Below are 27,809 nucleotides of genomic sequence, written 5' to 3'. Positions count from 1 at the left end.
GGGCTGGGCCCTGCCTCGATAGGGCAGGAGAGCTGTCAGACTCCTCGCCGGATCGAGTTTCTCGCCTTTTACGCACGGCCATTGCGCGCAGGGAAATATTTGGAGAATTCGCCGGGGAGAAGTGTGTCGACTGCTGGTTGCCACTGCTTTTCCTCCTCCTCCTCCTCCTCCTCCTCCTCCTCTTTGCACGGGTGGAGTGCTCTGGTCCAGCGGGAGAGGCAGGACCGGCCGCCTTGCTACGCATCTCCTCGAGGGCAAGCCTTGCCAGGTAACGAGAGAAAGCTCGCGCCTTCGCCAGTTGCTCGCTTGCTTCCCATTCAGCTTTCTTGCATTGCTTGCGCTTCACAGGAAGCTACGGGAGGCGGCTGGAAGGTTGCAATTCTCTGCCGCCACCGCCGCCGCCGCCTCCTCCTCGCGTTGGCGCGCAGAAGGAACGTTTCCAAGCCGCCGTTCGTCCCCTATGCTATGCATCTTTCCAGGGCTTTCCGCTGAGGCGTCCTCTTGGCGCTCAGTTTTTGGCGTGGACATGCCCTGCTAAGGAAGAGGATGGGTTTCCCCACTTCTCTTAATTTTGGGTTTTGTTGCGCGCTCGGTTGACAGGCTTGGCTTGCAAGCCTCGACCCATTTTCTCCAGGGTTGTCCCAAATTGCATGTATGGGGTAGGGAGAGGCTGCAGCGAACTGCTTGCAGGCCGAATTTGAATGCAGTACTTGCTTGTGGAAAAGAGCCTGGCTGAACAGAGTCAGTGAGGCGGCAAATGTGCTTGGGACTGCATCGCTCGACGGCTACAGATGTTTCCGCCTAAAAACGTGGAGCGTTCCTCGATGCTCCAGTTTTAAAGTACCTAGGACGACCATGTCAGGATCTGACTGAGGGCAGATCCAAGACTAATATTCTGTATCCTTCAGTTGCAAAAAAATACAATTATTTTTAATTACATAGCATTTTCAAGTGTTCAGGGTCCTTTTGAAGCACAGAGCTGTAAGGGGCACCCCAGGGTCATCCAGTCCAGCCCCCCTTCAATGCAGTTTCCACAACAACCCTGCGAGGTAAGTCAGCATTATTATTACCCATAGATAGAGCCGAGGTCGAGAGAGTGCCTTTGCCTAAATTCACGCCGTGAATATATGGCAGGGGCGAAATTTGAACCGGGTACCTCTTTAGCCACTATGATTCAGCTACTCCGGCTGCTGGTTTCCATGGCAGCTGATAGGCAGAGAGATACATTGCCTTTGAACCTGGACGCTCCATTTTAGTTGCCACGAGTAATAACTGTTTATAGATCCCCATAAATTTTATCTGCTCATTCTGCCGCCGCCCCCCTCACCTGGCCACTAGTTTAAGTTCTTAACTGTAGCGGGTAGAGACATGTGATCCAGCCCTTCACCTTGCATTCCTCCTTCCTGATTATTATTTTTTAAAGACACATCACTCCCAGTTCGTTTGTTGCGCCTTTAAACCTGCAGGCTGCTCCTTTGCGCTTGCCTTAAAGCAAGAAAACGGGCTCGTGCATCTTGCTGTCTTTTCTCCAGGGGAAACATATGTGGGTGGTTCTCTCCCCCCCCTTTATTTTGCAAAGTTTTTTTTGTTTTTTTTAAACAAGTATCCCCCCACCCCCGCTCCGCCTGCAATAGAATCGCACGAGGTGGAACTTGCGGCGGCCCTTCCTTCCGGGTCTCGCGTTCACAGTCGCGTTTCTCCTTAAGGCGATGTTCGGTGCACACGAGGGGGGCCTGTTTCTAGAAGAATCGTATGGAAGGAAGCCGTTGGCGGCAGCAGCAGCAACAGCTTCCTCCAGCGCTCTCGGCTGGCTGCGGTGCAAATGGCGCTTGCTTGCCAGGAACTCGAACAGGAAGGCGGGCTGGGCTGGTGCAGACGGAGCTGCGCAACAGCGGCGGCGAATGTTGGAAACCGCCGGGTTCTAGAACGCGAGCCCGGGGAATTCCAATTTGGAACGCGGATTCAAATGTGGAACGCAGCTGAAGCTGCTGGAAGAACGCCTGCTGTTCATCTCGCGGGGGGAAGGGAGGAGAGGCGTGGCTCGGCTTTCTCTCTCTCTCTCTCTCTCTCTCTCTCGCCTTCTCTCTTTACACGCAAGGAGGCGGTGTCTTCGCTCTGGTGGAAGAGAAAATTTTCCAACTTTCGTGACGCAACCGATACGCCCATGGTGCCCTCCTAGTGGTGCAGCAAAATAATAATAATTGCTAGCGCATTTGCAAAACTAACCATGATCCAGGGGATGCGTTCAAATTGAATGGGGCACCGCGTGTTGAGTGAGATGCCTGCATTGGCCTCCATGACCCTCGGGGGTTTCTTCCGAGTCTGATTCCTTTTGCTATTCGTGGAAGCAGAGACACACCCCTGCGCCGACGTCAGGAGTTGTGCACGCCTCAGTTAGGACCCCCTCTCCAATATCTCTTCCCGGAGACCTCTGGGGATACTTGTTTAAAAACAAAACAAAAAAACTCGACAGTGGAATTTGCTGCCAAGGAGTGTGGTGGAGTCTCCTTCTTTGGAGGTCTTTAAGCAGAGGCTTGACAACCATATGTCAGGAGTGCTCTGATGGTGTTTCCTGCTTGGCAGGGGGTTGGACTCGATGGCCCTTGTGGTCTCTTCCAACTCTATGATTCTATGAGTTGCTCCTCCTTGTAGCCTATTGACCTGCTTTCTCCTAAATCTGTCAGTAGTGCGAAGGAGAAGATGCTTCCATATGCCAAGCCCTGGGCAGCTTTGTGGACCCTGCTCAAAGGAAGAGGGTAGATAAATGGCCTGGGAGGGATGATAGTAGTGAAGCCAGCCCTCTCAGGGAATGTGTTGCCTGCCCCACCCCCCTTTGCATTTTATTTAAGGGCCCACCAAAATCTGGAACGAGCTCTGAATCTTTGCTTGAGACCTTTTGTGTAGGGGATCCGAGCACTCAAAGTAATTTGCTGTGGGCGGGAAAGTGGATTTCTCCCTTTGTCCATTGCCATTCCAAAGTGTTCTGGATTGACCTTTGAGACCTTACTTGAAAGTAGTATTAGACAGGGAGGTCTTTTTCGTGTGGTGGCTCCATGCTTTTCAAACTCTTTGCCTAGACAGGTAGGTAGGTAGGTAGGTAGGTAGGTGTTATGTATTGAAGTTCTCACCCTGGCCAAAAGGAGTATCGTGTAGATAGTTTTCACTCAGGTCCACGTCACTTATTTTAGGCGGGAAACCCTGGGTTGTTGCTGCTACAATGTTGACAGCCGACTGCCTATAAAAGCAGCCGGCTGAGCTGTTTGCTGTTCAGTTCTGTTCCAGCTTACGAATAAAGAGCTGCTTTGGAGAAATCACTGTGTCGTCTGCTATGTCTACCCACAACTTAACAGTATGGCTCTTATCTTTTTGCCATTTAATAAGACCTTGAGGATTCCCTGCTTCTCCCCCCCCCCATTGTTTTTAGTTGGTATTTATTTTAGTTGTTTGGTATTTAACTGCTACTTTTAAAATTATTTGTTTTGCTGCATTTGCTGCATACTTTCCCGTGCTTATTTAATGTTTTATTGCTGCTATAACCTGCTTAGATGTCTTAGTGTGGTTTTTTCAAATTGCACTTTTATGGCTTGCAAATTGCCCTGCGGGTGAGTTTTGTGCTTTTATATCCTGCGAGTCACCTTGATTAATCCTGAAAAGTGGCTTGTATAAGAATCTAAACAAATTAAAGTTTATGTCCAAATGCTCAAAGGCAGGCTTCCTCAAACTCGGCCCTCCAGATGTTTTTGGCCTACAACTCCCACAATCCCTAGCTAGCAGGACCCAGTGGTCAGGGATGATGGGAATTGTAGTCACAGAACATCTGGAGGGCCAAACTTGAGAAAGCCTGCTCAGAGGTCTCTTCTCTCCACCCTTCCCCATTTGATCCTTGCCAACAACTGGAAGATAGGTTAGGCTGCAAGAGAGGAACCAATCAAAAGTCACTGAGTGAGCTGGAATGGGAATTTGAACCCAGGACATTCTGCTTTTCAGTTGGCATATTTCAGAAAGTGTCAATAAGGTAGATTTGCCTTTAAATGCAAACTGAATCAAATTCCTCCCGCCTTCTTAAGTGGATTGTAATCTCTTGTTGGCATTGAATGCACTAATCCTGCTGGTCCCAATGCAGGGCTGAGAAAATAAAGTACCCACGAGCCAGCATTAGATGTGTTAGTGACTGCTTTGTACAGGTTTGACTTTGAACACATGCAAGCATCACATAGGCAATTGTGACTTGCCCAGCCCATAAACCCTGTGCAAGGCATCCTATTGTTTGGCTGGTCTTGAATCAAGATCCTGCAGCAGTGACAGCCAGGTAAATCCTTAGAAGTGCATGAGTTGCTCAGCTTTACATGGGAGTATGTTCTTAACTTGGGTCTTAAAGCTATGAATAGCTTGCAGGATTCAATTTATTGAGAGAGTCCGAAAGCCTGGTAACTGCAGTGGTACCTCAGGTTGCATACGCTTCAGGTTACAGACTCCGCTAACCCAGAAACAGTGCTTCAGGTTAAGAACTTTGCTTCAGGATAAGAACAGAAATTGTGCTCCGGCGGCACGGCGGCAGCAGGAGGCCCCATTAGCTAAAAGTGGTGCTTCAGGTTAAGAACAGTTTCAGGTTAAGAACAGAGCTCTGGAACGAATTAAGTACTTAACCTGAGGTACCACTGTATGCAGATTATGTGGAAAGCTATGTCTTTAAATAGGTGCAGTTACAGATAGGTAGCCATGTTGGTCTGCCATAGTCAAAACAAAAAATTCCTTCCAGTAGCTACTGGAAGGAATTTTTTGTTTTAAATAGGTGATGGGGCAAGGGACTTCAAAGGGAAGTTATTTTGCACCTCCCCCTTCCCAGGAGTGCAGTTTTTCTTACAGCAGTTATCCACACATTTATACACCCTGTAGGTCCAGCCTTTTCTCAGCCTTGAGTCCCCCAGATGTTGTTGGACTACAACTCCCATCATGGTGACTGGGAGCGACCGCCGAGACCACATAACACTGGTCTTGAAAGACCTACATTGGCTCCCAGTACATTTCCGAGCACAGTTCAAAGTGTTGGTGCTGACCTTTAAAGCCCTAAACGGCCTCGGCCCAGTATACCTGAAGGAGCATCTCCACTCCCGTCGTTCAGACATCTGAAGGCAGCCCTGTTTAGGGAAGTTTTTAATGTTTGGTGTTTTAGTCATAGTGTTTTTTTAATCTTTGTTGGAAGCCGCCCAGAGTGGCTGGGGAAGCCCAGCCAGATGGGCAGGGTACAAACAATAAATTATTATTATTATTATTATTATTATTATTATTATTATTATTATTATCCCTAGCTAGCAGGACCGGCAGTCAGGGATGATGGGAGCTGTAGTCCTCCCAACATTTGGGGTCCAGGATTGAGAAAAGGCTGCTCCTAGTCACTGTGAGGTTTTTTGAAGCTTAGAGGAAGTGATCCAAATTTCTGCACTGTAGAAACTTTCCTGGTTTCAAAGAATTTACATAAGCAATGCCTTGTAGCTTTTGGCTGCACTCTGAAACAAGGTCATTCCTCTATAATCTTCCCACCTCAGCTTGTGTGAAAAAAACTTCTGCTGAACCTGTTTTAACCCTTCAGGCACTGCTGGGTGTTTACACACCTTTGCTGAAACATTCTTCTGAGCAGTAGGTGGAAAATTCCACCACTACCACCGAGCCAAAATCCCCAGTGGTAGGATCAGTTTCCTTTGGAAATAGGTCAGAACACTTAAAGGTAAAATTGTGATTTTTTTGGTATTGGCTCTGATCACATTGGTGAACTTCTGGGACTCAGTAAACCCCCCCCCCCCAAGTAATATTCGCTTTCTGCAGTTATTTGACTTATTTCCCCTCTGCTGCTGATTCCTGATCCATGTGTTTTCCCTTCCTTTTGCTTGTTCCTAAGCAGCAGGCGCTGGTGGCCTGTGGTTTAAACAACAGAGCCTAGGGGTTGCCGATCAGAAGGTCGGAGGTTTGAATCCCTGCAATGGGGTGAGGTCGAATGTTCGAATCCCCGTGACGGTGTGAGCTCCCGTTGCTCGGTCCCTGCTCCTGCCAACCTAGCAGTTCAAAAGCACGAAGTGCAAGTAGATAAATAGGTACCACTCCGGCGGGAAGGTAAACGGCGTTTCCGTGCGCTGCTCTGATTCGCCAGAAGCGGCTTAGTCATGCTGGCCACATGACCCGGAAGCTGTACGCCGGCTCCCTCGGCCAATAAAGCGAGATGAGCGCCGCAACCCCAGAGTCGTCCGCAACTGGACATAATGGTCAGGGGTCCCTTTACCCTTAAACAGCAGATAGGCAAATGTGCTCCATTAGGAAGGCATAGCCCCCCAATGAAAGTTCCTAAGATGGAGCAACTTCATTTAAAAATTAATATGTTTATATAGGCCACTTTTTCTTCCAGGGAGCCGATTCTTGTAGTTGGTATTCAACAACATCTGGAGGGGTGGCAGGTTGTTTATCCCAACGCTGAAGGCACCCTAGTGTTTGTATTGGGAATTATAGTGGCCGGGTGGGGGCAGGGGTGGTGGATGAATGACTGAGTTCATATTTAGAATTTTCTCCAACTGGAAAACTACCTGGGAGACCAGCTCAGAGTCCTGAAGAGGCAGGGCTTAGGAAGACGAAAGGTGGAGTTGCAACTCTTGCTTCTACTTGGGAACTGTGTAATCTGGTGACCTGGTGCCATTACAGGTCCAGACCTTTATATAAATAAATGTTGGCACAGCAACAGCGCTGGCTCAGTTACCTCTTGCCCTGTGTCCAACAGAGAAAAGATCTCCATACTTACTTCTGCAATCATTATGAGTGTGGAGGTTGAGGTTTCTATTACCTTTTCATTCTGCCCTTATTCAGAGTAGCTGTTCTTTTCTTCACCCCATTTTATCCTTTCACTTGCTAACGCTGTAATTTAGAAAGTGACCAGCTCCAGGACTACTTATCAATTTTCTGGGGGGAAGATTTGAATCTGAGTCTTCCTGTGGAGATGACACAGAGGGTTGTAGCATTCCTGAGCTAGAAAACACAGAACACCTTTTTTTAAAAAAAGGTTTGTGTTGGGGCTGAGGGTGGTATAACGTTGAGTTCCGAACTCGGATCCCTGTGTGAAATTACCGTATTTTTCGCTCTATAAGACGCACCAGACCACAAGGCGCACCTAGTTTTTGGAGGAGGAAAACAAGAAAAAAAAATATTCTGAATCCCAGAAGCCAGAACAGCAAGAGGGATCATTGCGCAGTGAAAGCAGCAATCCCTCTTGCTGTTCTAGCTTTTGTGATAGCTGTGTAGCCTGCATTCACTCCATAAGACACACACACATTTCCCATTACTTTTTAGGAGGGAAAAGTGAGTCTTATAGAGCAAAAAATACAGTATATTCTCTGAACCATACTAGCTAACTGAAATTGGAAGTCTTGACTGACTGCCACTAGTAGCCAACTTGGGCTCATTCTGTGGAACTTTGAATTCTACAAGTGTCACATAGTGTTAATTTTGCATTGGTAAGGAGTCATTCTCTTGGCCTGGCAGCACTGTACTTTTGGAACTCCCTGCCGGTTGACATGAAGCAAGCGCCATCGCTGCGTTTTACTAGATGCCTGCTGAAAATATTCTCTTTCAGCTGGCCTATCCAGAAACATAATCTGGTTCAAAGAATCATATGGAAGGGACCACTAGGGTTTTCTCAACCAGCCCCCTGCAATGCAGGAATCTTTTACCCGGTGTGCGGCTTGAACCCATGACCCCAGGTCTACCAGCTGAGCAATTCCAGCAGTCAATATGGTTACAATATGGTTTCATTGTTTTTAGATGAGTTTAATAGTCTTTCGACATTTTAAACAAGTTGTAAGTGTATTCTTGATTGTATTTTTTAAAACCACAGATGTGTTTGCTGTCCTGGGCTCCTTTGCGAAGGAAAGGCAGGATATACATTTAATTTTTGTTGTTTAGTCGTGTCCGACTCTTCATGACCCCATGGACCAGAGCACGCCAGGTACTCCTGTCTTCCACTGCCTCCCGCAGTTTGGTCAAACTCATGCTGGTAGCTTCGAGAACACTGTCCCACCATCTCGTCCTCTGTCGTCCCCTTCTCCTTGTGCCCTCCATCTTTCCCAACATCAGGGTCTTTTCCAGGGAGTCTTCTCTTCTCATGAGGTGGCCAAAGTATTGGAGCCTCAGCTTCAGGATCTGTCCTTCCAGTGAGCACTCAGGGCTGATTTCCTTAAGAATGGATAGGTTTGATCTTCTTGCAGTCCATGGGACTCTCAAGAAAATTAAGTAAATAAACATAACATTCACTCACCTGTCTTATTCTAACTATAGGTTCAGTATTGTTGATGTGAACGGAGCCTTATTTCAGTGCAAATGCTGGGCGTTTGCAGTCTGATTTCTTTTTGGTGAATGTGAGTTAAACATCAATGAGAAGGAAAAATGCTCAGCTGTGACCAGCCCATGCCTGTTGTGCATTTGACTATCAAAACTCAAAGAGCAAACATGCATTTCATTCGCTGGGAGTTGACATTTGATAGGGTACACTGAAATGAGTTTCCTTTGCTTTCATTCAGCTTTTATTGAAAAGAAAGGAAAGACATGTCTGGCACGCAGGAGTCTTAAAACTGGGTTGCTGAGTCACGGGAACGACCCGGTCCAGCAAGAAAACCGCTAGCACATTTGCAAAGCTAAGTAGGGTCCAGTGCTGTTTCAAGTTGGATAGGGGGCTGTGTGTTGAGATTGGGATTGTACTAATAACCCCCAGGCGATCCACTTTCCCCCGGCTGCTAATATGTCCTAACTCCGTAGAAAACATCAACACAAACTTCCTTTTTTGTTTCCCCTCCCTAGACCAGATCTCTTTATTTTGGGGATTTTCTGAGACCCGCTTCCCACGGTTCTCTTCTCCGCCCCAACACCCGCGGATCCCAAGTTATGTCCACTGCTCTAATTAATCTGGTTAGAAACGGAGGCCACCAGGTGAGGAGGAGAGCGCTGCTGACATCGCGCCTGTTGCAAGACGACAAGCGGGCGGCGGCTATTTGCCCTAGCTCCACCAGCGTACGCCGGACATCTCGCTTCGACTTGGACGGCAGCGGCCGCCCGGCCACGTGGGACTCCTTCGGGATCTGGGACAACCGCATCGATGAGCCCATCCTCCTCCCACCAAGCATAAAATATGGGAAGCCCATCCCTAAAGTCAGTCTGTCCAAGGTGGGCTGCGCCAGCCACATTGGGAAGCGGAAGGAAAACGAAGACCGCTTTGATTACGCCCAGCTGACCGACGAGGTCCTGTATTTTGCCGTCTACGATGGGCACGGTGGGGTGGCGGTAGCGGACTTCTGCCATAAGCACATGCAGGGATTCATCCAGTGAGTACATGAATTCTCCTTGGGGTTTTTTTTTAATTATAGTGGGGTAGAGGATATTGCAAGGGCCGCGGGTGGCGCTGTGGGTTAAACCACAGAGCCTAGGGCTTGCCAATCAGAAGGTCGGCGGTTCAAATCCCCGCAATGGGGTGAGCTCCCGTTGCTCAGTCTCTGCTCCTGCCAACCTAGCAGTTTGAAAGCATGTCAAAGTGCAAGTAGATAAACAGGTACCGCTCCGGCGGCAATGTAAACGGCGTTTCCGTGCGCTGCTCTGGTTTGCCAGAAGCGGCTTAGTCATGCTGGCCACATGACCCGGAAGCTGTATGCCAGCTCCCTCGGCCTATAAAGCGAGATGAGCACCGCAACCCCAGAGTCGGCCATGACTGGACCTAATGGTCAGGGGTCCCTTTACCTTTACCTAGAGGATATTGCACAGTTGAGTAGGAGAAACATCTTGATGTGTATAAGCTAGGCACCCAAGGGCACCTTAAACCGAGAATGGGGCCTTCTCTGCAGTGGCTCCTTGTCTGTGGAATGCTATCCCCAGGGAAGTTTGCCTGGCGCCTTCGTTATACACCTTTAGGCGCCAGGCAAAAATGTTCCTTTTTAACCAGGCCTTTGGTTGATCTGATTTACATCCTATGCCCTTTTAAAATATGGCTCTTTTTGGGGAGGGGTGTTATTGGGTTGTTGTTTTTCTTTTGATTATGTATTTGGTTTTATATCTTGATTTTATTCTGTGAACCGCCCTGAGACCCCCCAGGTATAGGACAGTATAGAAATTCAATTAATAATAATAATAAACCGAGGTTACAGTCTCCACAACAGAATGTCTTCGCCCGGCAGGTTGGATGAGATGATGTTCAGGGTCCCTTCCAAATTTGATTCTCTGATCTCAGCTACATTGCTTGGCTGTAGCCTGCTCTTACAACACTTCACCTGTCCCACTAGGCAAGAAGGATAAACACACACAGTGGAAATGGAATTAACTATGCACTAAGATGAGCACGCAACCCCAGAGTCGGCCACGACTGGACCTAATGGTCAGGGGTCCCATTACCTTTTTAAGGCAGTGGTTCTCAAACTCTGGTCTGAGTTCTGTTTGGGTGGCTTGTGGAATGGCGGCAGCACACCCTGCACTTACTTTCCTTGATGGGATAATTGAGGACTAAGATGCCCAGCAAAGGAGTCCATGATTCACATGAGCCAGCTGGCTTGATGGAGATGACAGCCATCAACCTGGTGCCGAGAGATCTCCACGTAGTTGCAGTTGGACCCCACCAGTAGCAAAAGGCACCAGGCGTCCTGGGGAATTTCAATCAGCGGTTCAGAGCAGTTCAGTGGTGGGATCGGTTATCTGGGGTCTGAGGATGTGTGAGTGCTTGTAGTAAGTAAGTAAAGATATAGAGATAGAGATAGAGATTAGAGATTAGAGATTAGAGATTAGAGATTAGAGATAGAGATAGAGATAGAGATATATAGATATATAGATATACACACCCCGGCCAAGACCGGGCTCAGGGTGGCTAACATCAAATATCAAATACATTAAAACAAAATCAAACGATTAAAATACAGCTTAAAAATTAGAATCAGGATAAAATTAAATGACTGCCCACGAATTACAACCATAAGGGTTGGGAACCTCAAGTATTCATCAGGGCCAGCTATCCATGTTGGTCCCACATGAGCCGATAAAAGAGCCAAAGAGGTAACTTGCAGGGTCCCATAGATGGGGGATCAAACTGGGCCCGGACCGAAGGCCAGGCGGAACAGCTCCGTCTTGCAGGCCCTGCGGAAGGATGTCAAGTTCTGCAGGGTGCCGGTCTCCTGCGATAGTGTTCCACCAGGCTGGGGCCAAAGCCGAAAAGGCCTTGGCCCTTGTTGAAGCCAGTTTAACCTCCTTGAGGCCCGGGACCTCCAAGATATTATTATTTGAGGACCATAAGGTCCTCCATGGGGCATACCAGGAGAGGTAGTCCTGTAAGTACGAGGGTCCTGGGCCATATAGGGCTTTAGAGGTTAAAATAGCGGTTCTCAACCTGTGGGTTCCCAGATGTTGTTGGACTACAACTCCCATCACCCCTAGCTAGCAAGGCCAGAGCTCAGGGATGATGGGAGTTGTAGTCCAACAACATCTGGGGACCCACAGGTTGCGAACCGCTGGGTTAAAAACTGGTAGTAGGTCTTCAGACAAAGGCTGGACTACTGGGGTGGTCTAGCTCTGGATTTCCTCCAGTGAGCAGACAGTAGAGTTATTTATTTATATATATTGATTAAACATAAACTCTGCCCTTCATCCAAGGGTCACAGGGCAGTTAACAGCATAAAAACACAAAAATACACACAACATAAAAGCAAACGAAGTTATAGGCTAGATGGCCTATGACAGCATTCACCAATCTGCTGTCCTCATATAAACAGAGGAAGCTGCCTTATATATTGGTCTGTGTAGCTCTGCATCATTCCACTGGCTAGCAGTGGCCTTCCAGGGTTTCAGGTATACCTGTCTCTCCCAGCCCTACCTGGAGATGCCAGTGATTGAACCTGGATCCTGCCCCATAGGCCTTCCAGCTGTGCTGATGGAAGCTGTTCCAAATGTCTGAAGGACAGCTGATTGGTGAAGGCTGGTCTACAAGATTCCCTCCAGCTGTATATGACGACACCAGTTGCCTACCCATGAGAAGGCCAGGGGGATGATATTGGTGCTTTTGCAGCTACCGCCACTTTTATCTCAGTAGCTGATGTTAGAGATTTTCTTGGATTGGAGCTTTTGCACTGCCTTCCTTGGGGATAATTTCAATACTCTCCCTTCCTTGCTTTTTTCCAGAGGCTTTCTCACTGAGGAGCAGAACATGGAATTGGTATTGATGAAAGCGTTTTTAGAAATAGACAAAGCATACGCCAGGCATGCTCAGTTGTCTGCGGATGGTAAGTAAGAAGCTTGTTTCCGTTCAGCCGTAAAAGACAGGAGAAAAAGAAATTCATGTGGCAACCACTGTTTTTTCTATTGAAAGTTGAGGCTAGCAGTTGTAGAGAGAGAACACCAAGTAAAATATAGAAGGACTTGCTAAAATCCTGTTTTTACAAGGTTAGCATGGCTTCATAAGCCTGTGCTGCTTAAAATAATTCAAAGAAATTATTTGAAATGTTACCTTCAAGCAGATTTGTCCACAGCTGATTTTCCACCGCGAGACTATACACAAGTTTCTGTGTAACTCAGTGGGACTTAAGTTTTGAAAAGGTACGTTGAGCTGTTGAGCTAAAATGACTGGGATCTAGAAGGTTGCGATGAACAAAAACGTATTTCCATTTGTTGAAAAAATCTCTGTGTTGATGCACCGACCTCCGCATAACAGAGGTGATGTTGGCTAACGTCATTGGCATGGACTAAGCAATTTAAGGCTAGGCTATAGTCTTACTTAAAAGCAAGGGCCATTGATCTCCAGTACCTTCACATAATAGTGGTTGGACTGATGGGGTGCCAATTCTGTGTTAAATGCAAGGTGCTATCCAACTTACTCAGGTTTTTAAATTAAGTGGAGACAGGCCTGCAATGTTGTTGGCCTCATGTTATGGCTCAGGCTGTAGATAACTTGATGAAAGAAGCACACACGCCAATGCGCTTTTCTATCACCTTTTGATAACTGTCCCAAACACAACATCTAGCTTGATGGTAGAACACATTTTTACATGTAACAGACCCTGGCTCTTCCCATTAGGATGGGGAAGACTCCTGTCTGACACCCTGGAGAGAGACTGCTGGCTTATAAGAAAATATTAAGATCAACCTTAGGTCTGATGTTCCAATACAGCTTCATAAGTTCATCCTTGGTGGCTCTTTGCATCTTGCTTTCTTATAAAATATAACATGCCTGCCAGCCCAATGCCTAATCTCGTTCTCTTGCTAATGTATTGTTTAGTTTTACATGGTTTAATTATTATTGCTCACCAAATTAAATAGATACTTCTTGATGCAAAAATATATTAAATGACAGCATTTTTTGTCTCATGTATATCACTATAAGCAATCTTAATGAAAGTATTTGTTTAGCTTAGTATCCTTCTTGGATGGCGGACATATTGCATAGCCAGCAAGGACACTTTTACAGATCTAGCCTACAATTCTGCCCTTATTCTGTTGAGACTAAGCCCTTTGAACCCAATGTGACTTGCTTATGAGAAAGTATGCTTGGGATTGGGCCGCATGGTTACGATCATAGAATTGTAGAGTTGGAGGGGATACTGAGGCCAACCCCTTGAAATGCAGGACTCTCAACACGTGGTCTCTCATCCAGTTTGAAACCATACCGGACCCTGCTTAGCTTTGCAAATGTACTAGCAGTTTTATTGCTGCCTATACATCATTGATGGTGAACCTCTGGCCCACGGGGCCTAATTACACCTCGCAAGCAGTTTTGTTCAAACTATGCCTACCTGCCCCACACAATCAGAAATTTAAAATATGTTCCTGGGCCGTGAATTTACAGGTGCTTTATTAGACTTGTAGTTAATGCACTATTTGGGTAGTCTCAGAGTCTTGTTTTATAATGTTGATTTAGTAATGACAGTATAGTTACTAATAAAAAAAAAGGTGTGGTGTAATTTTTGTTTCCTCGTCTTAAGAAGTTGCCAATCAAAACCATGATTTTTAAATTCTTTAATATGTTAACCTGCAACACTGAAGAAGTGAAAGAGCTGCAGAAAACATGCCTGTTTTTATGTTCAGATTTGTAATTGTGACACCAAACTTGGATGCATTTGCTACATTTATATACCAGGCCGTTGCTCTGAAGTGAACAGGAATTATGCCTTGCATGTGTCCTACTCACCCTAATGTGGCTGTGCAACTAAAATCCCAGGGAATTGTACTTATAGTCTACTGGAGATGGTGGTCTTTTAATGTTAAAATTGGTTGGAGCACAGTAGCCGCAGTGCCCTTTAAAGTATACATCTTTGCCTAATGCAAATGGTTGGGACTTTTGGACAAATAACAGCTAGGCAAATGTATAAGTGGGTTTTACTCAGTTAAAAACTAGAAGCCAAAAAACTTCCCGAAAAACAACCCACCCCACTATTTCCTCCCTCCCCGGAGATTGATTATATTTGCCCAGGACAGATGTGCACAGTGCAACTAATGAAACTGCTTATTTGGCTAGGCTCCTTTGGGGATTTTATAAAATGTTCCTTTAAAATGCCTTTTTAGAACTGTGCAATTCCAAACTTCATAATCCCTAGCCGAGTGTTTGAACAGCAGGAGGTGTGCAGATGGATTGGCTTAATAACCAAGCCATGGTTGCTATCAGAGACGGATGCGTAATAAAATTGGGTGCAATAATATACCCCCATAACATTTCTAAGCAGAGCCCTTGAGTTAAGAGGGAATGCTTCGCTCTCTTTTGCAGCTCTGATCATCCCAAGTGTTGCAGGTTTCCTCTTTACTTTGAGCAAAATTCCTGGGTGAATTTCCTATTTGCCTCTGTGTACATGTTATTTATGGCAGACACTGTACCTGACCAACAGCTCTAGAATTGGAGGCCCGGGACTCTATGCTGGGCTTCAGTGGAAAGAGAGATCTGTGGTCCCAGGTGAAGGAGTCTGGCGGGTTCCTAGCTGGGACCAACGGAAGGTTCCCACAACCACTTTGTCACTTTAGTTGTGACGACATGCTCTAAAAGGTGCCCAGTGAGTGTTAAGATATCTCTTGAAAGATTTTAGATGATAATATTTCTGTAGTAATATAATTTCTGTAGCTGTCTAGGAAGCAAACAAATTTTTGCTTTGTTTTAAAATAAGTTAATTAACTTGTGTTCTGAGCCAATGTGTTTTTATGCTGCTAGATAACCTTTGGAATAAATGGTGGCAAACGGCTAGTGACTTTATGAATAGTGTGATTCCTTGATTTTGGAACTGCAGTACCGCTTGCGGAACAAATCCACCTATTTGCATTTTTTTTCTTTTTACATTCTCTCATCATTCCAGTGAAACTTGGAAAGGACTCCTGTACAAACTTCAGTTGATATGAATGCATTGCCCAGCTTGTGGCAATTTAGGCAGAGGTGGGCAACCTGTGGCTGTGAGTGATGTCGGACTCAAATTCTCGTTCATCTCAGGAAACATGGCTAATGGTCAGGCATGATGGAAGTTGTGGTCTGGCATCATCTGATCCTAATGGTCCTTCCCATTCTATACATTATACTTTTAAAGCACATTCAAAACAGGTTCTTTCCCTCAAAGAATTCTGGGTACTGTAGTTTTCCACGTGCAGAGTTAGTTCCCAGCAACCCTTGACAAACCACAGTGCCCAGAATTCTTTGAGGGAACGAATATGCTTTGAAAGTATGGTGTGTACACAGCTTAGTCCACTCATTGTTTTGATCACTGTCCTCTGGACAGTTTGTCAACATCCACCTTGAAATGTGGCACCCACAACTGGGCATGGTACTCCTGGAAGCAAAGCTTAGGAACAAAAAACATAGGGCTTCCCACAAAGTTTCACTATTCATTTAGGAAGTGGAAGAGAACGTTAAATTGAGGGCTGTGTTATTTCTTAGTGCTGAGTAGCTCAGGCTTTTAGGATCTACCTATCCCAACAGGATAAGAGCTCAATTACTTTAACTCCTTTTGCAGAGGCTATCTTGGAAGTTACTGTGCGCTCACTCCTGAGTGCTTTTAGTTATGACCCTGGGATTCGCTGCAACACCCTCAGAAATTGGGTGTGTGCATACACACAAATCTCAGTGTGGTATTTGGAGAAGGGCTGTAGATTGCTCACCCCAAAAAGCCATGTTGTCAGGCTCTTAACACTGTGCAAGAGGAGCAAAGCTGTGCCTCTTTTCTGGTTTTGGGTGGCAAGATCACGCCAGCCTCTTACTACGGGGTTTCAGGGAAGGCGTTGCCTTTCAGAGCAGTGATGCTAAGGTAATGTTTGGTTACAGGTGCACATCCAAAAATGTGCCACTTACCTTTCCTTAATTTTATGGGCATAAAAATAAAATAAAATAGCAATGTCTGATAATTCCCACCCCAAACGAAGTCCGAAACTACCCTGGCGTTTGTGCTTTCCAAGGGCGGAAAAACAAACCCATTGATTCAATATGTCCTGCCACTGTACATTGGTATCTGATGTCTCGGGGTTCATTATGGGATGGGTGCTCTGATTCATGAGGTTTTTCACCTGACGTCATTGCCATCAGACAGCTGCCAGCCCAGCCTGCATCCCCCCCAAAAAAACCCTTTAATCTGGATTCAGCCTTTTTCAAGGAAATCCAACAAGTTAAAGAAAAAAGGCCTATTGCAAACATCCCCCCTGAACTCGGTGACCCATTTGTCATATTAAACCCCCATCTAAAAGCACCCATAATAGTCTCTTCCTGAAGTGGCGCTGCAGTTCGAAAAGCAAGGAATTGAATTGGGACGAGGGAGGTGGGGGAACTAGAGGTGGCCTTCAAAATTTAGAGGGGAGTTGAGAAAGAAGGCAAAAACTAGCTCAACCTTTTATGCCTTGCTGTGCTTTATTCATGTTGCTACTTAAAACAGGTATCTTACAAGCAATGCTAAAAAGTGTGGTTTGCCCCTCTCTGTTTCATGTGTAGTGCTTCTCCTTATTTAAGCACCTGCTTTGGAGTGTGCGGGAATGTTATTCAGGCGGACCTAGAAGTAAGACGCACACCCAAGTCCATGAGGTGTACGTCCAAAACACAAATAATACCAGGCTGAATGTGCTATAATGTCATGGCCACATTCAGCTTTCTGTGGTTAGAGGGTTGGACTTAAGACATGAGACCAGGGACTTGGCTATACAGCTGCAAATGCAGCATTTTTAGTGCATTTTATTTGCATCATACAAATTTGACACTACATGGTCATGGTGAGCTTATGGCAAATTCAATATATTTTTCCAATTTTTTTAAAAAGCATTTTTATATGTGTCTATATTCCACCCAGGGCTCAAATCCCCACTCATCTATTAAGCTCCCTGGGTGACCTCAGGCCAGTCACTCACTTTCAGCCTGGCCTACCTCACAGGGTTCTTGTGGGTATAAAATGGGGAGGAAGAGAAGCCATGTATACCACCTTGAACTCTTTGGAGTAAAGGTGGGATATGAATGCAAGGAAATAAATAAATTTCCTAATGATACAAAACATCCAAGAAGAGATGGGAGGAAGGGGGGAAATTATTCCATCAAAAATTGTTGGGCAACCTTACAAGGGCAGTTTTCAACAGCTGCTCAGCGAGCTCTTTGCAGTAAGAATACCTGTTTTAATTCATGACAGTATTGCCTAGTTTAGATTCCTCTTCTGTTGCTGTCCTTTTGTTTTCCTATCTAACGTCTCCATTCTGTGGTGCTTCCACTTCACAACAAGGCTTGATGCATTTCTGTTCTCCCCCCGCCCCTCAGGTGTTCAGTTCGCCTTTATTATTTATTATTTTATTTTATAATGCATGCCACCCTTTCATCCGTAGATCTCATGGTGGTTCACAACAAAGAAATACAGTATAAAAACACTTTTAAGTTTGTGATAAAAACAAGAACAAAAATACACGAACCAGTAACTCTCCTCTCCCCTTTATTAAAAAATTGTCATAGATTCTCTTGGCATTTCAGTTCAGGGGCAAAAATAGGCATAACTCAGGACCTGACGCCAGTGTTAGGAACTCGGGTCTATAAGTTGGGCACCATATGGGTCCATAAACCAGGGTCACACGCACCCAGCGGAATGCATGGCTGCCATTTTGGGACCAGGTGGCTTGAAAGTCCTATTTTTCAATATGACTTTTTGGTTGCTGATATTCATTCTGATAAAACAGAATGGATAGTAGCAGATAGCCAGGTGCGAAATGCGCCTGGTGAATTTCGAACGCCTGATCGCCTTCTCATACCTTTCATAACTGGCTTAGTTCTCCTGTATCTGTACCCAAAAAGGAAACTGATCCAGCACCAAGCAGCTTTGCTACTGAGCACCCGGGAGCACCTTCTGATTGGCAAGCCCTAGTCTCTGTGGTTTAACCCACAGCGCCACCCGCGTCCCTTTTAAGGCTCTGTTTTACTAGTTCGAGAATAGATGAGAACTCGCCACAGACTTCACCCAGCCCAAGCACCAACATGCCACATTTTCTCCCCACTGCATGGAGTCTTGTTGTCAAAACATTACTGCTTTGTGTGCATTCCCCCCACGTTGCTTGTTTCCTGTCTTTGTAGCTTTAGCTGTACAGCAGTGACTCTTTACGGGTGGTTAATGTTTTTTAAGTTGAGTGGCAGCTTCTTGTGTGGTGCTCAGGCCTTGACTGCCTCTCCTTGCATGACGTTTTGTAGCCACCTTGCTGAACGCCGGGACCACGGCGACAGTGGCCTTGTTACGCGATGGGATTGAGCTGGTTGTGGCCAGTGTTGGAGACAGCCGCGCCCTTCTGTGTCGCAAGGGGAAAGCCATGAAACTGACCATCGACCACACTCCGGAAAGAAAGGATGAGAAGGAAAGGTACTTTCGCCAGAAACCTTGGGCTGGAGTTGTTGTTTTTCTTGGGGGGGGGGGGATGTAAAATTTGTATCCCTTGCAAAGACTGCTAAGGAATGAACACGAGCGGCTGTGGGCAAATAATAATAATAATAATTTATTATTTGTACCCCACCCATCTGGCTGGGTTTCCCCAGCCACTCTGGGCGACATCCACAAAGACCAAAAATACACTAAGCTCTTTCACAGCAAAGCTGTGGTTGGCGTCGCTTGCATAAATCGGTCGTGCTAATTGCTTGGATATGTACAGTGGTGCCTCGCAAGACGAAATTAATCCGTTCCGTGAGGCTCTTTGTATAGCGGTTTTTTTGTCTTGCGAAGCAAGCCCATTGACAGCTTAGCGGATTAGCGCTATTAGCGGTTTAGCGGCTTTTAGCGATCAGCTAGGAAAAGGGGGGGGGGGAAGGGGAAAAAACCTGCAGGAACTCGCAAGACGTTTTCGTCTTGCGAAGCAAGCCCATAGGGAAATTCGTTTTGCGAAGCGCCTCCAAAACGGAAAACCCTTTCGTCTAGCAGGTTTTCCGTCTTGTGAGGTGTTCGTCTTGTGGGGCACCACTGTACGACCATAGTGAACGTTCCATCCTCTCTTCCTTTCCTACTTTGTGTGTTTGCGCATGCGAAGAATCAAGAAAACCGGTGGTTTCATAGTCTGGAACAGCCTGGGACAGCCCCATGTAAACGGCAGGCTTGCAATGACCCGCAGCATAGGAGATTTGGACCTTAAGAAATACGGTGTCATAGCGGAACCAGAGACAAAACGGGTCCAGGTAAGAGGCTGAGCACCTTCCTTTTCTACACGCTGACCTCATTTTCTTGTAAAGATGGCACAGCACTAAATAGCTGGCACTGCTACCATTCCTTAGAAGTGTTTCCCACTACCACTGCTCTTTCAGACTGCGGTACCCAGGCAGACCCTGCTATGGCCTGGTCTATACAGTATTTGGAACTGGGGGGGTGTGTGTGGTTTCCTGCCTAATTTATTTTTTCAACAAAGCATTTGTGCATTGGATAGCATACAGAATGTGTGTGTCAATAAAGCCACTTTTGCAGAGTTGCCAAGTGCCAGGGAGATGCATTTTTGGATATTTAGCTATGCATCTCGGAATCTTTTCTTCCCTTGAGGCCTAGCTGGCTTTGAGAGGGATGTTGGGAGAGCCACTACTGATGTCTGTTCCTGGCCAGTATTGCTCGCTTTCCCTTATAGGGTTAATGAGGGTGAGCCAGAGAGAGAGAGAAAAAGATCGGAATGCTACCTATGTTAAAAGTATTTGCCCTCCCTCTAATGGTTAACTTGGCAGGTGAGGGCCAGCAGGATTGTAGCATAACTGGGGCCGCTGAGAAGGAAACTCAAAATATTACAGTAGTACAGTGGTACCTCAGGTTACAGACGCTTCAGGTTACAGACTCCGCTAACCCAGAAATAGTACCTCGGGTTAAGAACTTTGCTTCAGGATGAGAACAGAAATCGCGTGGCAGCAGTGGGAGGTCCCATTAGCTAAAATGGTACTTCGGGTTAAGAATAATTTCAGGTTAAGAACGGACCTCCAGAACAAATTAAGTTCTTTGCCCGAGGTACCACTGTATAAAAAATATACTAGATGCCCCCATCCCAAAACAAAATAGCCCTATGAAGACTGAACATGGTTGGCCACAGAATGCAAAGTGTGTGGGGGGGGGGGTTGGGGGGAGGGGTAATATAAAACTAGAGGGAAGGGTAATGAAATTGAGGTTCATGGAAAGAGGGGGCTGATGGAACCCTGAAGAGGACCACGCCGCGCCGCAACACTTTGTTGCAGCTCTCACTTGTGGATTTGTATCACTACTGAAATCTGGGCATTTGGCATACTTTTGTTTGTGTGGCGTGTCATTTCAGTTGCACCATGCGAGCGACAGCTTCCTGGTCCTTACCACAGACGGCATCAACTTCATGGTGAACAGCCAAGAAATCTGTGACTTTGTTAGCCAGTGTCACGATCCCACGGAAGCAGCTCACCTTGTAACCGAGCAGGTAGGCATTTCTGCCTTTCCAATGCAGAAAACACCACCACTGTCCAGTTTTGAGCAAAGCCAGTTAAGTCTGCTTGATTCTTTTTGGGTGGAACAACCTCCTACGAACTAGTGACGAGACAGCACAGTTTGTTAAAAGTATATGGCGGTTGTGTTCCTGCAAGGAAAATTCTCCCATTCGATTTTATTGTCTTCAACAGCTAATTGGAAGTTGTAACTCAGATACAGCAGTTTCCTTTCAGTTGTGCCCTTGCTCAAGCAGGGGCCCACAGTCTTGCTTCACTGTCGGATATAAAGAGTTGCTTTTGGAAAGCAGATGCTGAAAAAGTCAACAGAACTGCTGCTGCAACTGTTTACCTGTTCTCTTACTCAAACCGAGAAGATACTAATTTTGAACAACGCAGGCAGTCAATGGATGTATTTTCTACCATATCTAGTCAGCTGGAATCCAAAAAAATAAATCAATACACGACTGTCTGCATTATTTTATTCCCCCCCAAAATCTGAAGATCACTGTTCCCCACATTTATTGATAGTGTAACTTAGGAGTAACTGATGTGGGGCTCCCTTGGATGCTGTTGGACTCCAGCTCCCATCAGCCCTAGCCAGCATTGCCAATGGTCAGAGGTTGTAGGAACCGCAGCTGTGTTAAGCTGGGTATACAATGTGGTGGCATCCAGCTGATGATGATCAAAATTGTATTTATATTTTTTACCATTATGATGATTGTTATTAAACAGTATCCACCCCGTGTCAAAACTTCTGTGGGCTATTCTCTCTCCTTCCACACCACCCTGTGATGCTATTGCCCCATGCTGAAATTCACACACTTCTAAAAAGGTTCAACATGCAGAAATGTGCAGTGGGTGAAATTTGTGGGTAGCTTTTTGTATCAACACCCTTATCAATCCGTTCCTGTTTATTAATAGTCACAGACTTCAGTTTCCAGAAAGTATGTACTGATAACAAGATTAGGTTCAGATCCTGATTTTAGTAGTTTGTAAAACAGACCACCTGAGCGCAAGGTACTTTATGGATTGCCCAGTTTGACTGATCCATCTAAGTCCCTTTTATTTCTCTCCTGCTCGTCATTCACAATTGGGAAACTTGTGTATATATGCATACATTTCCTCTTTTGACAGAAGTGGATAAAATTTGAAGGCGGGGTAAGCCCTCCAGTGTAGGCAAAGTCTGCCAAATCACAGGCAATGAAGTCCAATTGCTTTTGCGCCTTTGGGAGGTGCTTGGAATGGGAGGCTATAATGTAGCCACAATTTTGGGGGGTGGAACTTCCCTTGAATTTGAATTATCTGTGGAATACATTAGATGCTTGTGGACACCAGTTCCCACCAGCCTCAGGCAATATGGCCAACGATTGGGGTGATGGGAATTGTATTCCAGCAACATTGGGCAGGTCACAGTTTCCCCTGATTTTGGTAGGATTTCAAAACTCCAGATTGCCTGCATCAATTCTTAGTTGAAAGAATACAGCCGAACAGGGTGAAGGGCTAAAGCTTCGTGCCTTTTGCAATCTCTCCCTCAGGCCATACAGTATGGAACGGAAGATAACAGCACTGCCATTGTCGTGCCGTTTGGAGCCTGGGGCAAATACAAGAACTCTGAGGTCAACTTCTCATTCAGCCGGAGCTTTGCCTCGAGCGGGAGATGGGCCTGAATCGCTGCTGCTACAAGATGTGGACTGGACTGTCCTGTAGGAGGCCTCGCAAGGCAGAGAGCAGATCTGTAGATAGTTGCATCCATCTCTCTCTCTCCCAGCACCTTGTGCTTTCTGCCTGGGTAGAAAACCATCATTAACTTGATGTTGCCTCTTTAACAAACACGTCTGCTACTGCTTAATCTCAGAGCCAGCGGTTTTCGCCCCCTCCGTCCAACGTAGATAATTCTGTCTGGTTCTTTGGCACAGACGAGATGCTGGCTCTCTGCACCTGGGCGACACACCCTCTGAAGGGGTTTTTAACCAAGTGTTTCTTATGCACAGCGTATGTTTCTAGAGGATGAGAGAGAGAGAGCGAAGAGGCCAAAGGGGCTCTCTTAATTTGCACAGTGCGAAAGGGAGCAAGCGCACAAGGAGAGAAAAGGTGGCATTTCATCTTCTCCGCTCTCACAAGTCTTTCCTTCCCTACTTACAGAAGTAAGAGAAAGCCAGGAGATTCGGAGGCAATGTGGCTGGCTTTGCTTGGCTTTGCTCAGCCTGCTGGCACCAGGTTAACCACCAAAGCTGACTTTGGTTTTGGTTCGTCCAGTTCCGGAGAGAAAGGGATCTTGGTCTCGGGGCTAAGACTCCGTGCAGTGGAAGTCAAACAGCAAATATCAGCTGTGTGTATGTGTGCAATGTCCTGTCCTTAAGTCCAATTTCTCATAAGCAGAATGTGGCTTTTACACTTGGGCTGAAGCCCATGTCTATTCCTCTGTCTGTGGGTTTATAATTGGAGAACCACGCCGTAACCCTCAAGGCAGAAGTGGACACAACACTAACAGGGATAGTGGCAATCGTCAGGTTTCTTCCGAAAGATGGAAGCAATGTAGGTTTTCTGTATTTATTTGTTTTTTCTTTAAATATACCAATACTAAGTAATCCCCCCCCCCCCTTTTTAAGAAACCTGCTTTTCAGGAGCTAAACCCTTTCAAAGAACATCTTGTTCTTCAGTTCCTTTTTAGATGTTGCTTCTCTTTCAGAGCCACTGAAAAATGCTGTCTGAGACGCACAGAGTTAACTTGGATGGGGACGTGTTGCCCAGTGGGTATTCAGTGTTCAGTTGCACAAAGGTTGAAGTTCCTAAGGGATTTCTTTCCCTCTCCCCAAGTTAGCAAGAAGTTGAGGATACGCTTTGGAAGGGAGATTTTTGTAAGGGAACGGGTAGGGTTATATTTGGACTTGCCACTCGTCTTAATCAGAATTTCACTTTAGAAGCAAATGCTGGAGGGAAGCAAAAGGTTTAAATGAGGTAAATAGAGTTTCTCCAGGAAATTCTACACTCCCCCACTTCAAATGTAACATGGGGGGGGGACCAAGGGAACAATCAGCATTCCTTGGCAGGACTTCAATAGGTTGCATGTAATCGAGAAATTCCGCAGGCCAAGAATATGATTCAGAGTGTTGTGTCACAGAGACCATTCACACCTCTGGATCATGGGTAGCCAACATGGCAGCTGCAGGTATTGTGGACTGCAGATCCCATAATCCTGACAATTGGCCATGGTGGCTGGGACTGCTGGAAGATGGAGCCCCAGAACACCTGGTATTTACTGTCGGTACTAGAGGCTGTCCACAATAGTTCTTCATTTCTGACATAGATACTTTGAACATTAATACTTGGAATTGAAAACGACCACCCCAAAGCAGTAAGAGTTGTTTCACAGTGGGATGTTCTCCCTGGAAAGGTGGTGGACCTTCATTGAAGGTTTTCAAGCAGGGGTTGTATGGGCCTTCAGACATGGGTGCTTTAGTTGAGACTCCTGCATTGCAGGGGTTTGGACTATAGATGACGCATAAGGCCCCTTCCAACTCTACAATTCTGTGATTCTACGAAAACCCAGAATTAAGCCGCTATAAAGTTACCTGGCACTGAGGTGTAGCAGTGCTGAGCTCTTTTAGCTGAACCCTGATCGCAATGTGAACCCGTGGACTTGCTGCTAGATGCCAGTACTAATTAGAGCCACACCTTTTGCATAAATCATTCCAGTTTCATTTCTGCATAGCTGTTCATAAAGCTTCCTTTGGCCATGTACCTGTTGAAAACCACAAAATACTTTGGAAACAGTGCCCTGGGTCCTGTTCTGGTGTTATCTTGTGTGTATTCTACATGTTTGTATATATGATATATAGAGAGAAATGATATATCTACTTTATAAGTAAAAGAATATGTTAAAAAATGTTTGCATCCAGTGCTGTTTCGCTTAGTCGCTGCAACGGCACATGTGAAAACGGTTTCCCTCTTTGCTACTTCCCAGATTGTTGGGACCTGGGCTGAGAGAGGGCTAAAGTATATGTCTCTATAGAGTCAGGGTGATGCATTATCCTATGTGAGGAGAATATTGACATCTCTCTCACTTGGGGTTTGTTGCCCTTGGAGATCTTGTATAAAAACAGCAACCTTTTTGTGCGCGTCCAATTGATGCACAGCTGCTGAAGCGTGGGTCATTTGGGATCCGGAAGGGTGGGCTCATGCTCGCTCCATCAACACACACGGGGGCCAGGAACAGAGAGCCCCCCCCACACACACAAAATGGTCACTGCCTGTCTCCAAATTTGGCTACCTAGTTCTGTGGCATTGTGTTAATCGGATGATCCCTCATTGGCTGGGATTGTTCCATTGGCTCAAAGGCTGCATTAGAAGAAACATTTGTCACAGTCCTTACAAAGTTTCTGCCACCAGCACTTAAGTCTTCTAGCCCACTAATGTGTACCAACACAACAAACCAACCAACCTATAGTCACGTAAAGCATACTCAATAAACACACAAGACATAACCAGCTGTGTTCTTAGATAAATAAGGTATACTATTCATTGTATCAAATCATAAATTTCAACAGAAGTAACTCATAAAGTTCAACTAATGAACAAAGTAGAAGACCCAGTAGATCAGAATCATTCTCTAATCAGTTCATGCATAAGGTCCATCTGTGTAATAGTGTCTAGTCCACCTGTCTGTCCATAAGGCCCAAACAATCCACATGAAAGGTTGTTACAGTTCCAAAGAACCCTTTCGCAGAGTCTAAAGACAAGGATTTCCGGAATATTGACCTGGTTTCGCCATCCTGGGCTTCATCAATAGTTAAAGCTCTAAGTAATACAAATAAATACAATATCGTGATCTCACACATTTTACAGCAAAAATACTATAAAACCATAAATAACTGTACGTGCCATATGTGATATTACAGGACAGTGGATCTTATGGCATAGTACTAGCTGGGGTAAGGAGCACCTGTTACAAAGTAGAGTTGTATGGACAAACATAATATTGATTTACAGGTGTTGGCAATCCACAGATACAGAATATCTTTCTTAAAGTGACCCATATGGCACAGCAAAAGTAAAACAAACTTAATCCATGTTCAGATGTTCTACATATAAACATTAATACAAACTCATACATTAATGTAAACAATTTTTGGATCTAAAGTAATAGCAATCCACAAATGCACAATTTTGTACTCAAAATTTGATACAATGAATAGTATACCTTGTTTTTATCTAAGAACACAGCCGGTTACGTCTTGTGTGTTTATTGATGATTCACTAAAGTGTATCGGCATGTCCTGGAATAAATGCAACAGTCGCATTTCCCAAACTGCTTGCGCAGAAATAACCACCAGTGGCTGCCTGCAGAGAGGCATTGAACGTGCTGTATGCAAACTGCGCCCCAGGCCTTGTTTTTGTTGGCTGAAAATGCCTTTTCTTTCATTGTGTGCCGGAAGAACTTTGCCTGTATTTTTGCACAAAACTTGGAGCTTTGGTATGCGAATGGGTGGTTGATTTGGTTACAAGGGATTTGATCAAACTAAATGCTGGCAGTGGGGAGCAAACTTAAAGTATTCAACCAAACTGAATTAATAGGTGCTAGTTTTTAGGGTGGGTGAGTGGGTTTCTGAGACTGGGGATGGGGGAAGTTCATTTGCTTTTGATATTACTAAACCATAGATCCTTTTATTACGTTGCTGAATGTACTGGAGAGAGGGAGACCCTCTCCTGGAGTGTCAAAGTTGGGAAGTCGCTGTGCGTCCCCAAAGGCGAGATGACAATGTAAGGAAATTCCTGGATATGTAGAGTGTGACTTCGCAGCTTCATGCATCGTAACTGACTTGTTGGAAGTACTGAAGTGCACTTGTGTAAATTGTGTTGCATACTTTTTGCCTTGGCGAGAATGTAGATATTTGAATGTTGATTGTTCAGGATCTGGGGGAGCAAGCAAACTTGTTGGGTGGTCCAAATGCAGGCTCCCCCCCCCCCCCGTTGCATTTTTTGCAGAGGCTGTTGGCAGACCATGGTTAACTGTTTCCGCACTGGGGCTTAATGAGAAACGCAGCAACTCCCTTGCTCTCTGTCAGGAATGTCTGCCGAAGGCAACACCACGGTCTGCTAGCACATATGTTTAAAACAACAACAGCAGTGTGTACGATTATTAAAGTTTCTTAATGGTCGCTGTGATTGGATGTGGACATTTCTATTGTGGGTTCTGTAGCCCAGCTGCTGCATCATTTCAAACAGTTGCTTTGTTTAAAAAAATTATGTGGAAGCAGGTTGGAGATGGAAGAGTATTTTAATAAACAGCTTGCTCCTAAGGGGATTTGTCTCCTTTCGTTTTTTTCACCTACATGTCCTTTGATTTGAATTACAAGGAATGGTAGGATTATTATTTTTTTGTATTTTTTAGATTTTCCATCATACAGTTTAATTTAAAAAAGAGAAATAATACACAACAGAAAAGAAACATTAAATCATTATACATTAAATCATTATGCAATATCCAAAAAGGGAAAAGAAAAAACAAATAAAATAAAATAAACCCCCCACCCTGTTTAACTTCTCTCCACCGCTACTCGTCTTCTCGAAAATCAGTTTTACCCTTCTCATTGCATTCTGATTGTTTTTATTTTCTCTATATACATACATATGTCATTGATAATTTATTGTTTTGATGCATTTACATTATTAATCTACGCATATTAGCATGTCTTTTTTAGAGCAATGTTTTGTCATATAATCATCAAAGCGTTGTGAGGAATGGTAGGATTTTTATGGGGTTTGCCATCTGGGAGTTGGGCTGGTGTGTCCATTGGACCTTTCAGGGGAAGACAAAACAGCCTATGCAAGTTCCTGGAGAATGTATTCACATGTCTTTTTAGGGTGCCAAGCAATGGGTGGAAAGCACAGTTGGTTGTGGGTTCTTGTAGGCCTTGGGCTACTT

General features: G+C 45.4%; 1 protein-coding gene and 1 long non-coding RNA gene across 6 annotated transcripts; both read left to right on the top strand.

Moving 5' to 3' along the window:
• Window positions 1-97: 97 nt before the first annotated feature.
• On the top strand, window positions 98-27,185 carry PPM1K (protein phosphatase, Mg2+/Mn2+ dependent 1K). 5 transcript variants are annotated; one of them, XM_079991030.1, is made up of 8 exons: window positions 4,292-4,309; window positions 5,591-5,725; window positions 8,833-9,353; window positions 12,181-12,281; window positions 18,668-18,833; window positions 19,492-19,636; window positions 20,743-20,877; window positions 22,420-27,185. In XM_079991030.1, the coding sequence occupies exons 3-8, from the start codon at window positions 8,917-8,919 to the stop codon at window positions 22,549-22,551; spliced, it is 1,116 nt and encodes a 371-aa protein (XP_079847156.1). In that variant the 5' UTR covers window positions 4,292-4,309; window positions 5,591-5,725; window positions 8,833-8,916; the 3' UTR covers window positions 22,552-27,185. The 5 variants fall into 5 exon arrangements, with proteins under 5 accessions (XP_079847153.1, XP_079847154.1, XP_079847156.1 ...); XM_079991027.1 differs by lacking the exons at window positions 4,292-4,309; window positions 5,591-5,725 and adding an exon at window positions 98-268; XM_079991028.1 differs by lacking the exon at window positions 5,591-5,725 and having other exon boundaries at window positions 4,217-4,309.
• Window positions 15,042-17,254, top strand: LOC307224470. The gene is made up of 2 exons (XR_013842557.1): window positions 15,042-16,976; window positions 17,036-17,254. It is a non-coding gene; the product is annotated as an uncharacterized lncRNA (long non-coding RNA).
• Window positions 27,186-27,809: the final 624 nt, after the last annotated feature.

The sequence above is a fragment of the Podarcis cretensis genome, assembly GCF_951804945.1.
Source record: "Podarcis cretensis genome assembly, chromosome: 9".
Classification (NCBI taxonomy): Eukaryota; Metazoa; Chordata; class Lepidosauria; order Squamata; family Lacertidae; genus Podarcis; species Podarcis cretensis.
The sequence above is the reverse complement of the archived record's forward strand: the minus strand, read 5'-3'. Positions and strand labels throughout refer to the sequence as shown.

Excerpts from the sequence above, each read along its gene's own strand:
- PPM1K (XM_079991026.1), top strand. Across the intron at positions 12,282-18,667 it reads TGCTCAGTTGTCTGCGGATG|CCACCTTGCTGAACGCCGGG; the intron begins GTAAGTAAGAAG and ends GACGTTTTGTAG. Across the intron at positions 18,834-19,491 it reads AGAAAGGATGAGAAGGAAAG|AATCAAGAAAACCGGTGGTT; the intron begins GTACTTTCGCCA and ends GCGCATGCGAAG.